The following is a 14,462-nucleotide window of genomic DNA, read 5'->3' as shown; positions in this document are numbered from 1 at the left end:
CCCGTGCAGTGCAGCAAGCATGGGCCACAATTCCTCAGGAAGCGATCCAGGGCCTTATTGACTCCATGCCTCGACGAATTCATCAATGTATTGCAGCTCGTGGTGGACACATCCTGTATTGATTGTTGTCCAAACTTGCGGTCAGAGGGACCTGGAAGTGTAATCGTCGAAGCATAACCGAACACTCGTCCTGCGTGGTCAATTGCAGCAATGTAGCACCACTCTTTCTGGGTGTTGCAATTTCCATTTTCTTCAGTGTATTTCTTTCCTCAGTTCATTTTCCCCAAAAACTGAAAAAATAAGGGTGAATGATGCGCCCCTGATCCCGTTTAAAGCACATAAATATATATATTTCAGCCATTTTTATTGTTTTGGTCATGTTTTGCTCATTTTAGTTGTATTAGGTAATATTCGTTTATATTTTGAGCATTTGTGTTCAAGGTTAGGCGTCATTTTTAACAAGGTACATGTTATCTGCGTCGAGTTTCAAACACAGATTTCAAAATACTGCAGTAGATGTATTTTTCTTTCTTTTCCGGAAGCAGATAGGTAGCATGTTTAGAAGACATGATTCCGAGAAAGAGATGGTGTACGAACATACGCCAACAGATACCAAGAATCATGCAAATACTCCGGTATTTTGGTGTTTTTTAAAGGAAAACAGAGTGTGAACTGCACTTCAGGGCTATGATAATAGATGTATAAAGGTTTGACGTACCTACTGTAGCTCTGTTTGCACGATTAAATGTGTCTGCTGTTTTATTGCTAATCACTTTTTCGGGGCACGTTTAATATTAGTAATACTCTGATACTTGCTGCCCATTCCTAAAATGCTTAAATCATATTTTAGTCATTTTACCTTATTTTAGATCATACTTAGCTAGTTGTCAGGGACCGAGCTCGATAGCTGCAGTCGCTAAGTGCGGCCAGTATCCAGTATTCGGGAGATAGTGGGTTCGAACCCCACTGTCGGCAGCCGTGAAGATGGTTTTCCGTGGTTTCCCATTTCCACAGCATGAAAATGCCGGGGTTGTGCCTTAATTAAGGCCACGGCCGCTTCCTTCTCACTCCTAGCTCTTTCCTCTCCCATCGTCCCCATAAGATCTGTGTTGGTGCGACGTAAAGCAAATAGCAAAAAAAAGTTGTCAGGGCATATTTTCTTGCATATTTTGTACTTCTTTAGGTCATAAATTTCCAAACCCTACTAATACATAAAGGAAAATGAACCTTCCCATACCGTATTGTAAGGATGTTGTTTGCACTCCTACAGTATCATGTATTTAAGGCTGTTTCCTTTACACACACTGGCATAGGGAAACGAACACAGGGAAACTGATTCTGATGGACTGCATATAAATATGTGGCTGGGAGGTGTGACCGGTCTTAAGGAATATAATGGGTACGAAGAGCATTGGGACGTACGAGGTTTTAAAATACAGAAAACAACAAACAGCTAGGCCTACATCGAAGAGTGTTACGCTTTCACAGTGCTTTATACATTAGCCTATATCTGCAGACTACGATTCTTTGACCGCGCATCCCCTTCCTTTCTGGAAGCATCTCTTCCTCAAGTTGCATATTTAATCTATTTCTATCAGTCCTCTGAAAGATGTTAAACGAGAAATACATTGTACACTTGGTAATTACATTCGTAAACAGGCCGATTCTTCATTTCCTCGAGAAGTTTCATTTGCTCTTAAAACTCAAAAACGAATCGACTTAGGAATGCAGCATGTCAGTAACGTCATATACGTATAGAGAAGACAGTTCAGCCAGCGAAAATTAAGAGTACACAATAGGTAGGTCATTAATTGGGCGCAACTGTTGTAAATATTTATGATAATAAGTAAAGCATTGTATTTCAAATTTCCTACATTGCAATCGGTTACGAACGAGAGTCTGCCATAGATCTATTGTGCACATCAGATTAGTTTGTACAACGGTATGAAAGCTCCATTCTAACGCACTAGCCGTTTACCAGGTCAGTCGATCCTCTAGGGTAAGACAGCTCTGCGACATCAGCGATATTTTCTCACAAGGCGCCCAGAGTTAGTATCCCAGTCGAAGTCCGGTTTCTTGGCAGAATGGTTAAGGGCATGGGGTTCAATTACCGGCCGGGTCGGAGAATCTAACCTTAATGGTTATTTCCCCTGGCTCGGTGACTGGGGTTTGTACTGTCCCGAACATTCCTGCAACTCGCATACAACACTATCCTCCACTACAAAAACACGCAGTTCTCTTACACGGTAGATGCCGCCCACCCTCGTAGGAAGGTCTGCCTTACAAGAGCCGCATCAGGCTAGGAATAGCCACACGAAATTATTTTTAATATTATTATTATCCTAGTCGAAGTACGTGAGATTTTCAAACTAGAAAGCCATGTGTCTAAAGTATCGATTGCACAAAAATGTAGATCTAAGGTATTATGATCAAGAATGTTTAGTCACATAAGACGAACGAGTCGCCTGCAAACGGATCAACAATAATCATTTTCGATAAAACTACCAACTATATCCGACAGATGGTTGCCTAAAGGGGGAATAAAACTACTAAGATTAGTAAAATATTTAACTTCAACCCCAATGCTTTGGTAATTGCAAATGTGTACCTTCATCCCAAGTTGACGCAGCTCTTTTCAGGCACACCCGTAATGGTAGTATTACACGATGTGCAAAATAACACTGGCCCAGAAAATATTTATAAGACTGGCGCGGAAATGACCTTTGTTAATGAACAGGATTACTGCCCATCACAGAAAATGCTGGAAACCGTGATTTCGATGCACCAATCGGTTGCTGTTACATGTCTGCGTGTGCGCATCTCCCGCATACGTCGCTGTGTGAGTGAGAGAGAGGAGCAGACGTGTTTAGTGACCAGTTGGATGCAACACAACATGGTGCTCCCGATAAAACAGCGTGTGTTCATTGTCGAGTGTTATGCGAAGCACGATTCGTGGAAAAACTGTTTACGCCAGAGTTTAAGACTGGAAATGTTTTGGCAAAACCTCCAGCAAGTCTGTAATGCAAAACTTAGTGGCAAAATGGCGTGAAACGGGCTCTGTAGCGAATACAAACCGTAACTATCCGAAAAGAGTTCGAACACCAGAAAACATTGCTCTTGTGAAGGAATGCCTGGAACGAAGTCCGACGAAATCTCAACAGAGTGTATCTGTGCAAGTGGGAATTAATAATAATGCTATTTGCTTTACGTCCCACTAACTACTCTTTTACGGTTTTCGGAGACGGCGAGGTGCCGGAATTTAGTCCCTCAGGAGTTCTTTTACGTGCCAGTAAATCTACCGACACGAGGCTGACGTATTTGAGCACCTTCAAATACCACCGGACTGAGCCAGGATCGAACCTGCCAAGTTGGGGTCAGAAGGCCAGCGCCTCAACCGTCTGAGCCACTCAGCCCGGCTCAAGAGGGAATTATGAGAACGTCGTGTCGAAACATTATCAAAAAGGACCTGCATCTATATCCTTACAAATGTACTGTTGCGCATGCGTTAAAGCATCCAGACGAATCTTCGCGTGTTGAATTCTGCCCGTGGTTTCTGAGTGACGTGCAGTCAAGACTTTTGGATCCTCAGTTCTTCATTTCTTCAGATGAGGCCATTTCCGGTATCTCCAGTGATGGTCATTAACAAGGGTCAATTCCACGTCAGTCCTAATGTAAATATTGTCCGGAGTAGTTTTATTTTGCACACGTGGTAGTAAGTATACTATCATTATGTAACAGGGAACTGTCCTGCAACTTACTCCTTTATATATCGTTCCACAATTGTCGTTTCTTGGAAATTCGTTATGAAATGCCAAATATGAAGTGAATACATTTTAAAATGTTGCATTCACAATACAAAAAGTATTTTAAACATAAAATTTCTTAATGTTGTAAGTTCTAACCATCGGTTGCTAGGCTATTGTTGAACTAAGGACTCGCTTGCATGATCTCCGAAGCCTCTTTAATACACAAGGAAAAAGGAAAACAGAAATTCCTTTATTTTACTTTTCACAGGGGGGAGGATTCATACCATTGTAAGTTCAGCTTTTCACCTGTTTCCAACATCCTTAAGATAGCAACGGCCATAACAGCCACATTCAGCTCGCAATGATGGCTAGTATACCGCGGATTACATAAAGTAATAAAAGTTTTATGAGACACTACAAACCATCGCAGTACTTTCCAGCTGAAGTAATATTAATTCATGGTCGTATAGATGAGTAGAGAACTTCTTCAATAAATACCACTGCTTTAATGCTCAGATCTCATGTGACGCAACAACTGTAGGCATCAATATCTGAGTGACACTTCAAAATAAATTTGAAATGTGATATCCGTTCATTGCTATCACCGAACAGCTGCCAAACGATACATTTTAACATATTTTGAGCATGTGCACTACACTCCTCACCGTACATTTAGATTAACGGATTCGATTTAGGCAAAATGCAAGGATTGCGCTTTTCAACATAAACAACAGAGCATAACCAAAAACGACGGAGCTTAGATAAATATTACCCTGTAGGTTTTCAGGGTCGTTTTCAAGTTTTCAAGTAAGAGAGATAAAAGAGCTCAAAATATAAAATATCGATTATCTCAAAACAATTATTTAGCACATGTGCTGGATTCGCTTGGGAAACTGCTCAAAGAGACGAATTGTAAACTAAAAACAAACAACCAAACAATGTGTCTCTTTTACTTCATAATTCTTAATAAATTGCATTGCATCATAAACAGTCTAATGGAAAAGTGTTACCATGGAGAGTATTTGAAAATATGGAGTCCGACTAAATCGCGTAGGACAGTATTTGCAGAGAATGAAATATCAAGTACCGAGCGAGTTGGCTGTGAAGTTAGGGTCACGCAGTTGTGAGCTTGCATTCGGGAGATAGTGGGTTCCAATCCAACCTTTGGCAGCCCTGAAGATGGTTTTCCGTAGTTTCCCATTTTCACACCAGGCAAATGCTGGTGCTGTACTTTAATTAAGGCCACGATCGCTTCCCTCCTAATCCTAGCCCTTCCCAATCCCATCGTCGCCATAAAACTGTCTGTGTCGGTGCGACGTAAAGCACATTGTATTATATTACATATCTTCATCATCATTTCATCCTCATCACGACGCGCAGGTCGCCTACGGGCGTCAAATAGAAAGACCTGCACCTGGCGAGCCGAACCCGTTCTGGGATATCCCGGCACTAAAAGCCATACGACATTTCACATTTCATTACATATCTCTGTGCCCAACCAGTAGGAGTGCGAAGGTGAAGAAGATAGATAATCCGAAATCATGTAGTGAGAATGTGAGAAGTATCTCATGAGAGAGACAAGGAGAGAGAGAGCTAGAGAATACACGCGGCAGAAGTAGAGCATGCAAGCAAGCAGTCCTCAGTGAGAAAGCTGGCGGGATTGAAGAAGTTAAGAGAGAGAGACGGAGCGTAATGCCAGTAGCCCAGCTGAGAAAGGTAGTGGGTGGAAATCGGAGAGAGAAAGCTGTGTAATAGAAGCTGTCTCCCCTCCCCGTAGCCATAGCAACGCCAAGCGAGCCGTGCCGAGGCGAAGCGAAGGCCGATGCCCGTGCTGTGTGGTGTTCGTCATGAATCACGGACAGATCGCCTCGCACTTCACGCAAATAAAATCAGAAAGAGAACAGAGAAGGATAGAGGGAAGAAAGACGGAAGAACACTATCAACTCGACTGTCGACAGCAGGCGATAGCAAGGGGATAAAAAGAGTAAAGAGAGAAGCGTGAGGAAACTAGGGAGAGGGAAAGAGCATGAACTATAAGACCACACTGACTGATTAATGTTTGATAGAATGTGGCAAGCTTTGTGTTCGTTCCTCCTACAGCTCTTCCTTCACCCTGGAGGGTTTGTGCTACCGTGAAGTAACAGTAAAATCCTCATTTTATTTTGCCAAGGAATCCTGAAACGATATACATATGACTTAGGGTATTTCGTAATTTCTGTTAAGTTGCTATTATTATTATATTTATTATTATTATTATTATTAATATTATTATTATTATTAGTTTAAAATTCCACAAACTACAGATACCTGGATGTCTACAATCAGACAGATGACAAGTGAAGTGTCTTCAAGGAATGTTTCTGGGTGTTGTGAACCAGTTGCATTGTTCTAATCACAAACTAATACTGTGGTTACTTGGTCCACTTACCACTAATCTTTAACATACTGTGCTAGCACTACAGTAGATAATATGTCTGTATTTTCGTTTGAAACTGACTATCCGAACATGATTTTCAGTGCAGTCCCGTCGAATGGTATCTGGTCTGCTGAAAAATGAAAATCGACAGCCTGTTCAAGTCCTTCGCCCGAGTCAGGAATGGAATGAATGAAGCCCCCATCTAGCGGCGAGGATAGGAAATGTGCCGGCTGCCGAAACCTGTCGCACTGGGGCAATGATTAATGACTGGCAAATGAAATGATATTGGAGAGTGTTGCTAGAATGAAAGATGATAGGGAAAACCGGAGTACACGGAGAAACACCTGTCCCGCCTCCGCTTCTTCTAGCACAAATCTCACATGGAGTGACCGGGATTTGAACCACGGAACCCAGCGGTGAAAGGCGCGCTGCCGCCTTAGCCACCGGAGCCTTTTTTTATTTGTTATTGAACATAAAATATGTTTCCATTCACGTCACAGCAAAACTAAAGACAACATTACAAACCCAGAAAAAATAAGCTGAAATGAAACTCCGCAAAAGTGGGCCTACGTTTATTTTTAAAAATCTAGAGAAATTTTTTATGACGATTTCTGCGCCATATCAGCCTTTTACAAAGAAACCAGAATAAGAAAAAGTGATGCCCGATTGACTAGAATGCACAATGAATTTGTACGTTATGTTTTAAATAACTATAGAACCCCGAATGAACAGGGGATAGCCGTGTGAAAGTTTGGCAGCCGTCTCAGAGACGTATGACCGGGCGAGTTGGCCGTGCGCGTAGAGGCGCGCGGCTGTGAGCTTGCATCCGGGAGATCGGGGGTTCGAATCCCACTATCGGCAGCCCTGAAGATGGTTTTCCGTGGTTTCCCCTTTTTCACACCAGGAAAATGCTGGGACTGTACCTTAATTAAGGCCACGGCCGCTTCCTTCCAACTCCTAGACCTATCCTATCCCCATCGTCGTCATAAGACCCATCTGTGTCGGTGCGACGTAAAGCCCGCAGCAAAATAAAAAGACGTACGATATATATTGAGGGACATGCTACCCCACAAGCATTTACGTACTGTGAGAGGAAGAGGAGCGATAATAACTCCTTGGAGCCGTCAGTATTTGGACGAGTATGTCCGCTGACGAGTTGTAAACAGCGGCACGAGCCGTGAGTCACAAACCAGCGAGGCAAGGTAGGGGCGTGCGGGAGCTGGGAGAGGGGAGCGGCACAGATATAGCATGGGAATGCAGGGAGGGAGGAGGTAGCTCTACATAGATTATTGATTACGTAAAAGTGAATATTGTGAGGTAACGGATGGATATCTAACAATGAAAAAATCAATAGAGTTAACGGCGAAGTCTAAAGACTGAGGTAGCTTTAAATCTATTTGATTCTTTGACGAATAAATACCATAGGCCTACACAATAAGCGCCTTAGAATGGTTATTGAGCTCAGAATTTCGAACACAATGCGACATGGCGAGTACCTCAAAGAAAACGACGTTTTGAAAAGTGTTATTCCTTACCTTAAACACAGTAGCCTCTAGAATCTTTTGAGATGACGCCTCGGACTTAACGAGAAAAACAATTCGCTTCCATTCACCAAGTATTCAGTTCACGTAATTCCCTTAATTTCGATGTTGCTCAATGCAATATCAAATATTAACCTTTTCATTGTCCATTCTTAAGAGTGAAGGTTGGAAACCATGGTCATTATCCCCATACACCTTTGTGTATATACAGTCGGTTTGATAAACCTGTATCATTCAAAACTGATGAAGGTATCTCCTAGCAGAACGTTTCTCCCGCTGTACTTTATGAACGATATACAGTATTTCCAATACCCTCAGTAGACTTGAGTTCTATACTCACAATCAGTAAGCAGAGTTCTTTCTAGCCCGATGTTATTTGCTGCTATGAGTCTAATTCATATCAAACCATTTGAATCGTTCAGCAAACTTTTTACCACGCATGACAACACAGCCTTAATTCTTACTTCAAACTTCCGATTCGGTTTGAATGGGTGACTGAACACATCATAGCAGTGGTTGCAAAACGTCCCAAATTGATGACGAATTGTTAATACTACCCACTCCACACAGAGTGAAGTCTAGGTAGTAGTAAGCGACAAGGCAAAGATGGACTCTGATGATGATGCTTGTTGTTGAAATTAAATGACGTATGGCTTTTAGTGCCGGGAGTGTCCGAGGACATGTTCGGCTCGCCAGGTGCAGGTCTTTTGATTTGACTCCCGTAGGCGACCTCCGTGTCGTGATGAGGATGAAATGATGGTGAAGACAACACATACACCCAGCCCCCGTGCCAGAGAAATTAACCAATGATGGTTAAAATTCCCGACCATACCGGGAATCGAACCCGGGACACTTGTGACCCAAGGCCAGCACGCTAACCACTTAGCCACGGAGCCGGGCATGCTTGTTGTTTAAAGGGGCCTAACATCTAGGCCCCAATGGATTCTGAACACCCGTCTCTATTTCGATGCATTCGACTTTGTGTAGGGACTGTATGTATGTTTAGTCCTCAGCCCGAAGGCTGGTTGGATCCTCAACAGTTCCGCCATCAGCTGTCATAGATGGCCTAGGCATCACTGAAGAGGCATACTAGGGAAATGAGGAGTGAGGTAGTTTCCCGTTGCTTTCCTCACCGAGCCACAAGTTGCTATTACACATCAGTCTGCCAAACCCACTGAAATGCATGCACCAACTGACCCTATGAGCAATATTTTCACACCATTCATAGCAGGGACTGGCTGCAGAAGGAATGGCATTACTAGCATTACTCATACCTCAGTCATGAACTCAATAGCGCCTAAAGGCTCCAGAGGCAGCTGAAATGCCCCTTCATGTTCGGAGACAAAATAATGTTGTCAGATAGATACATCCTGAAGCGTACACCAGTGTCAGATTCTCCCACCACTTCGGGACATCAACTTCTGATAACTCTCTTTACATATACCATATTTCGTTTCAGCATTGTCTTCTCCGGATACCGTTCCATAAATTAAATACACGCAAGGTACTCCACATGCGTTTCAGGAATTTATATCAATCAACTTACAGTCTACACAGATGATTCAAAGGACAACACTAATTCCACCGTAGGATGTGTTTTCTTCTGTCCAGAAACTTCTATTTTACAGTTTGCTTTACGTCGCACCGACCACACACGGGTCTTATGGCGACGATGGTAAGGAAAGTGCTAGGAGTGGGAAGGAAGCGGCCGTGGCCTTAATTAAGGGCCCTATCATTTGCCTGGTGCGGACATGGAAAACCACGGGAAACTATGTTCACGGCTGCCGACAGTGGAGTGGTTGAGCGAGGAAGAGTATGTTGTAACGTCTGTGTTCAGGGGCCCGTCTCGCGAGGCCACATAGACGGTTACGTCCATGAGTATTACTTTATGCCTGACAACAAAGAGAGAAACGGTAACACAGAAGTAAGGAAAAGTCGACAAACTCGGTCACTCAAGAACATGGTAAGGTTGTATGAGAAGTATCTTAATGTTATGTAATTTAATAACTAAGAACATATTTGTACACACTGTCAGCTACTGTAATGCATATGAAGTATATAGCAAGGTGAATGTAGTGATCTCACAGTTGCGATCAATTGTATTATATAAGAAAGAAGTCATTACTTCCACAAATTTGGTACAATGATTTATGAATCATGTTGTATAATGAAGATGTATAATAATAATAATAATAATAATAATAATAATAATAATAATAATAATAATAATAATAATAATAATAGTTCTCTTCAGTTACTGAAGATTTGAAGAGGCATCTGGGTGCTAGAAGCAGTTGTAGTTAGAAACACCTTTAAGTGGCTCAGATTTCAACCATATTGAAGCTGCTATCTAAGGAATATTCGGCCAATTTTAAAATTATTTCACTGAAATATAAAAGAAGTGCATTAATGTAAAAATGTAAATTCGTGTCCTCGTCCCGAGGTGGCACAGCTCTTTTCAGACTTGCCCCCAATTGAGGGGAGCTACATGTATGTACCTTTTTATAACCACATATCCGCCCTCCTGCTAACACCAATTATTCTGACAGCACCACGATACTAACCCAGGCCTCCGAGGACGGCAGCTAATACTACGGAGGCGGACAGTGCATTAAAAACACATGGGCACCAATAAGCCCAATAAATAACTTATGTTCTTTGGAAGGGAGGGTTGGCGGTGCTCAGTGAAGTCCACATACGCCGCTATTCCACGCCACTCCCTTGTCTCTGGACGGAGTAGTATGCAAGCATGCAAGTTAGTCCACTCATACAGCGAGATAACCTTGTGAGAACCGCTTATCACTACTCATTTCTGCTATTAGCGGGTGTGTAACATGGCATGGGAAAATGAATACGTAGTGATTTTATTGAAGGCGGTGCATCAAAATAATTAATCTGGATACGAAGGGGAGAGCAGCCCATTACTCAAACAAAAAGCAGGTACCTTAGACGAGTGTGCCTCTAGTCAGTTGTAAACAGCGACACGAGCCATGACTCACAAACCAGTGGGGCAAGGTACAGTGGAGGGTGGGAAGGGTGCGGATATGAATATCAACCACAAGTCCCAGCATACATTAGGGTAGGACACTTCATTACACTAGCAATTAGGGGGCGGTATTGGGTCAAATCTCTAACTTTTCTTCGATACACAATACTTGTTAAACTCAGTAGTCGAGAGGAAACTGAACCGCTAGATGACTAGAGCAGTGAGGTTTCTAGTCCCAGTGCTGACTACGGTTATCCTGCCTTTTCAGCAAATTTTTCTCCACTTTCACTCTAGGAGAATACTGGAGTTATAGCTGTTATAATTTTCATGATATCTGATCCAATCCAGGCCTTCCGCATGACACATACAGAACTGATGGCAAGAGAGGCCAAAATTTATCCTACAAATGGATCAACACGACCAAGAACGGGTTGCGGCCGATGACTTAGATGTGTAATTAATAATGCCATTGGCTTAACGTCCCACTAACTACATTTTTACGGTTTTCGGAGACAGCGAGGTGCCGGAATTTAGTCCCGCAGTTCTTTTACGTGTCAGTAAACCTACCTAAGGCTGACGTACTTAAGCACCTTCAAATACCCACCGGACTGAGCCAGGATCGAACCTGCCAAGTTGGAGTCAGAGGCCAGAGCCTGAAGCGTCTGAGCCACCTAGACTTTACGGCCCATTAAACATCAATCATCATCAAGACCGGGTTGCGATTTTACTGGAAAGTCCCACCAACAGTTGGTTATTACGCCAATGTATGTCTACCCCTCTGTCCCGTTTCCTTTTAAAAGGGCGGGGAATGACGTGAGATGAAATTATACAGCACTTTTTTTGCGGACGGATGTCCTTCCTGACGCCAAACTCAGTTGAGGGGCTAACGAAGAAGAAATGGATGCTTAATGGAATTGGGTAAGGAGGTGGATGGAATCGGCCGTGGCCAATGGATAGGAGCTGTCTCGGCATTTGCCTAGAAGTAAAAATGTGTAGGTAAACATAGAAACATATACCCAGGACAGCCGACAAAGAGATTCAAACCCAGTCGCCTCCCGAATGCATACCTTGGCGCCATAGCCGTAGTGCATTAACAAGTGCGGCTTTTCCACTCGGTAAAATCATTAATAGGCTACCATTAAATTCAGGATATGATAACTGATCATTCACGCAAGTTTCATTGTAATGTACCTTGTCCGACTGAAACAGTTTCGTTTTGAGATCCAGAATAACAGAGATCTCTTTTCTTGAGTTGAACGGCTGCACATTAAGAGTTTTACGATGATTTGTTGTACGAGAAACGCTTCGTTCCGAAGTAATGAGCGCATGGAAAAGGGAATGACCGTGAAGTGGTTGCTCCGCCTGACATACCGTACTCTAGGCGCATCCAGCAGCACAACCTGCTAACGGCACGAGCGGGCACCATTACATTTTCTGATATGACAGGGGTGATAACACTGACACATGTGGGCTAATGACAGGAGTAATTAGGAAGAAAAAACATGGATAGAATTCCTAACACTACTGAAAAGGAAGTAGCTGATTGTAAGTCAAGTACTAAATAGACTATTGGTATCACAAGAAAGAAAAACGAATTCAAGAAATCATACATTTGACTGATTCCCCGCATCCATCACAGAGGTGATCAACATAGATACCGCGAGAGAAACCCCCTGTAAGTAGCGTACGTACTTTACGATCTTTGAGGATCAATCAATCAATCAATCAATCAATCAATCAATACTAATCTGAATTTAGGACAGTCGCCCAGATGGCAGATTCCCTATCTGTTGTTTTCCTGGCCTTTTCTTAAATGATTTCAAAGAAACTGGATATTTATTGAACATCTCCCTTGGTAAGTTATTCCAATCCCTAACTCCCCTTCCTATAAACGAATATTTGCCCCAATTTGTCCTCCTTAATTGCAACTTTATCTTCATACTGTGATCTTTCCTACTTTTAAAAACTCCACTCAAACTTATTCGTCTACTAGTATCATTCCACGCCATCTCTCCACTGACAGCTCGGAACATACCACTTAGTCCAGCAGCTCATCTTCTTTCTCCCAAGTCTTCCCAGCCCCAAACTTGGCAACATATTCGTAACGCTGTTCTTTTGTCGGAAATCACCCTGAACAAATCGAGCTGCTTTACTTTGGATTTTTTTCCAGTTCTTGAATGTTAATCCTGGTGAGGTTCCCATACATTGGAACCATACTCTAGTTGAGGTCTTACCAGAGACTTATACGTCCTCTCCTCTACATCTTTACTACAACATCCTCGTAACCATGTGCAGAGATCTGTACCGTTTATTGACAATCCCATTTATGTGATTACCACAATGAAGATCTTTCCTAATATTAACACCTAGATACTTACAGTGATCCCCACAAGGAACATTCACCCCATTAACGCAGTAATTAAAACTGAGAGGACTTGTCCTATTTGTGAAACTCACAACCTGACTTTTAATCCCGGTTATCGTCATACCATTGCCTTCTGTCCATCTCACAACATTATCGAGGTAATTTTGCAGTTGCTCACAATCATGTAATTTATTTATTACTCTATAAAGAATAACATCATCTGCAAATAGCCTTATCTCTGATTCACACTTCTTTACTCATATCACTGATATATATATATATATAAGAAAACATAATAAAGGTCCAATAATACTGCCTTGAGGAATTCCCCTCCTAATCATTACAGGGTCAGATAAAGCTTCGCCTACTCTAATTCTCTGAGATATATTTTCTAGAAATATAGCAACCCATTCAGTCACTCCTTTGTCTAGTCGAAATGCATTCATTTTTGCCAGTAGTCTCCCATGATCCACCCTCTCAAATGCTTTAGACAGGTCAATCGCGATGCAGTACATTTGACCTTCAGAATCCAAGATATTTGCCATACCTTGCTGGAATCCTACAAGATGAGCTTCAGTGGAATAACCTTTCCTAAACCCGAACTGCCTTCTATCGAACCAGTTATTAATTTCGGAAACATGTCTAATAAAATCAGAAAGAATGCCTTCCCAAATCACAAAACTTACATGCAATGCATGTCAAAGTGACTGGCGTGTAATTTTCAGCTTTATGTCTATCACCCCTTCCTTTATACACTGGGGCTACTATAACAACTCTCCATTCATCTGGTATCGCTCATTCATGCAAACAATAATCAAATAAGTACTTCAGATATGATATTATATCCCAACCCATCTTATCAATTCCAGCCGCTTGCCTAGTTTTCAACTTTTGTATCTCATTGTAAATATCATTGTTATCATATGTAAATTTTAATACTTCTTCAGCATTAGTCACCTCCTCTATCTGGACATTATCCTTGTAACAAAAATCTTTACATACTGCTGACTGAATACTTCTGCCTTTTGAAGATCCTAGCATATACACTCCCCTTGTTCATTACAGTAATGATTCCTGGAATGTCCTAGGAACGTCTTTCTGCCTTAAAGTACCTATACGTACCCTTCCATTTTTTACTAAAATGTGTATGACTGCCAATTATGCTTGCGATCAACATCAGGATCAACTTCAATTATGCAGAAGATTATTTTTTCCTTTCAATCTGTTTTATATCGCACTGACACAGATAAGTCGTATGGCGACGATGGGATAGGAAAGGACTAGGAGCGGGAAGGAGGCAAACGTGGCCTTAAATAAGTTACAGCCCCAGCATTTCCTTGATGTGAACATGGGAAACCAAGAAAAACCACATTCAGGGCTGCCAACATTGGGGTTCGAATCCACACTC

At 42.2% G+C, this 14,462-nt stretch overlaps 1 protein-coding gene across 1 annotated transcript in view; it reads right to left on the bottom strand.

Moving 5' to 3' along the window:
- LOC136863469 (protein suppressor 2 of zeste-like) overlaps positions 1-14,462 on the bottom strand; it is a 350,894-nt gene that overhangs the window by 34,350 nt on the left and 302,082 nt on the right. Inside the window, exon 5 of the mRNA XM_068225950.1 lies at positions 10,500-10,508. Coding sequence (XP_068082051.1) covers positions 10,500-10,508 — 9 coding nt within the window. The remainder of the gene's footprint in view (positions 1-10,499; positions 10,509-14,462) is intronic.

This window comes from Anabrus simplex, chromosome 2 (genome assembly GCF_040414725.1).
Source record: "Anabrus simplex isolate iqAnaSimp1 chromosome 2, ASM4041472v1, whole genome shotgun sequence".
NCBI lineage: Eukaryota > Metazoa > Arthropoda > Insecta > Orthoptera > Tettigoniidae > Anabrus > Anabrus simplex.
This window is presented reverse-complemented; position numbering and strand designations above follow the sequence as displayed.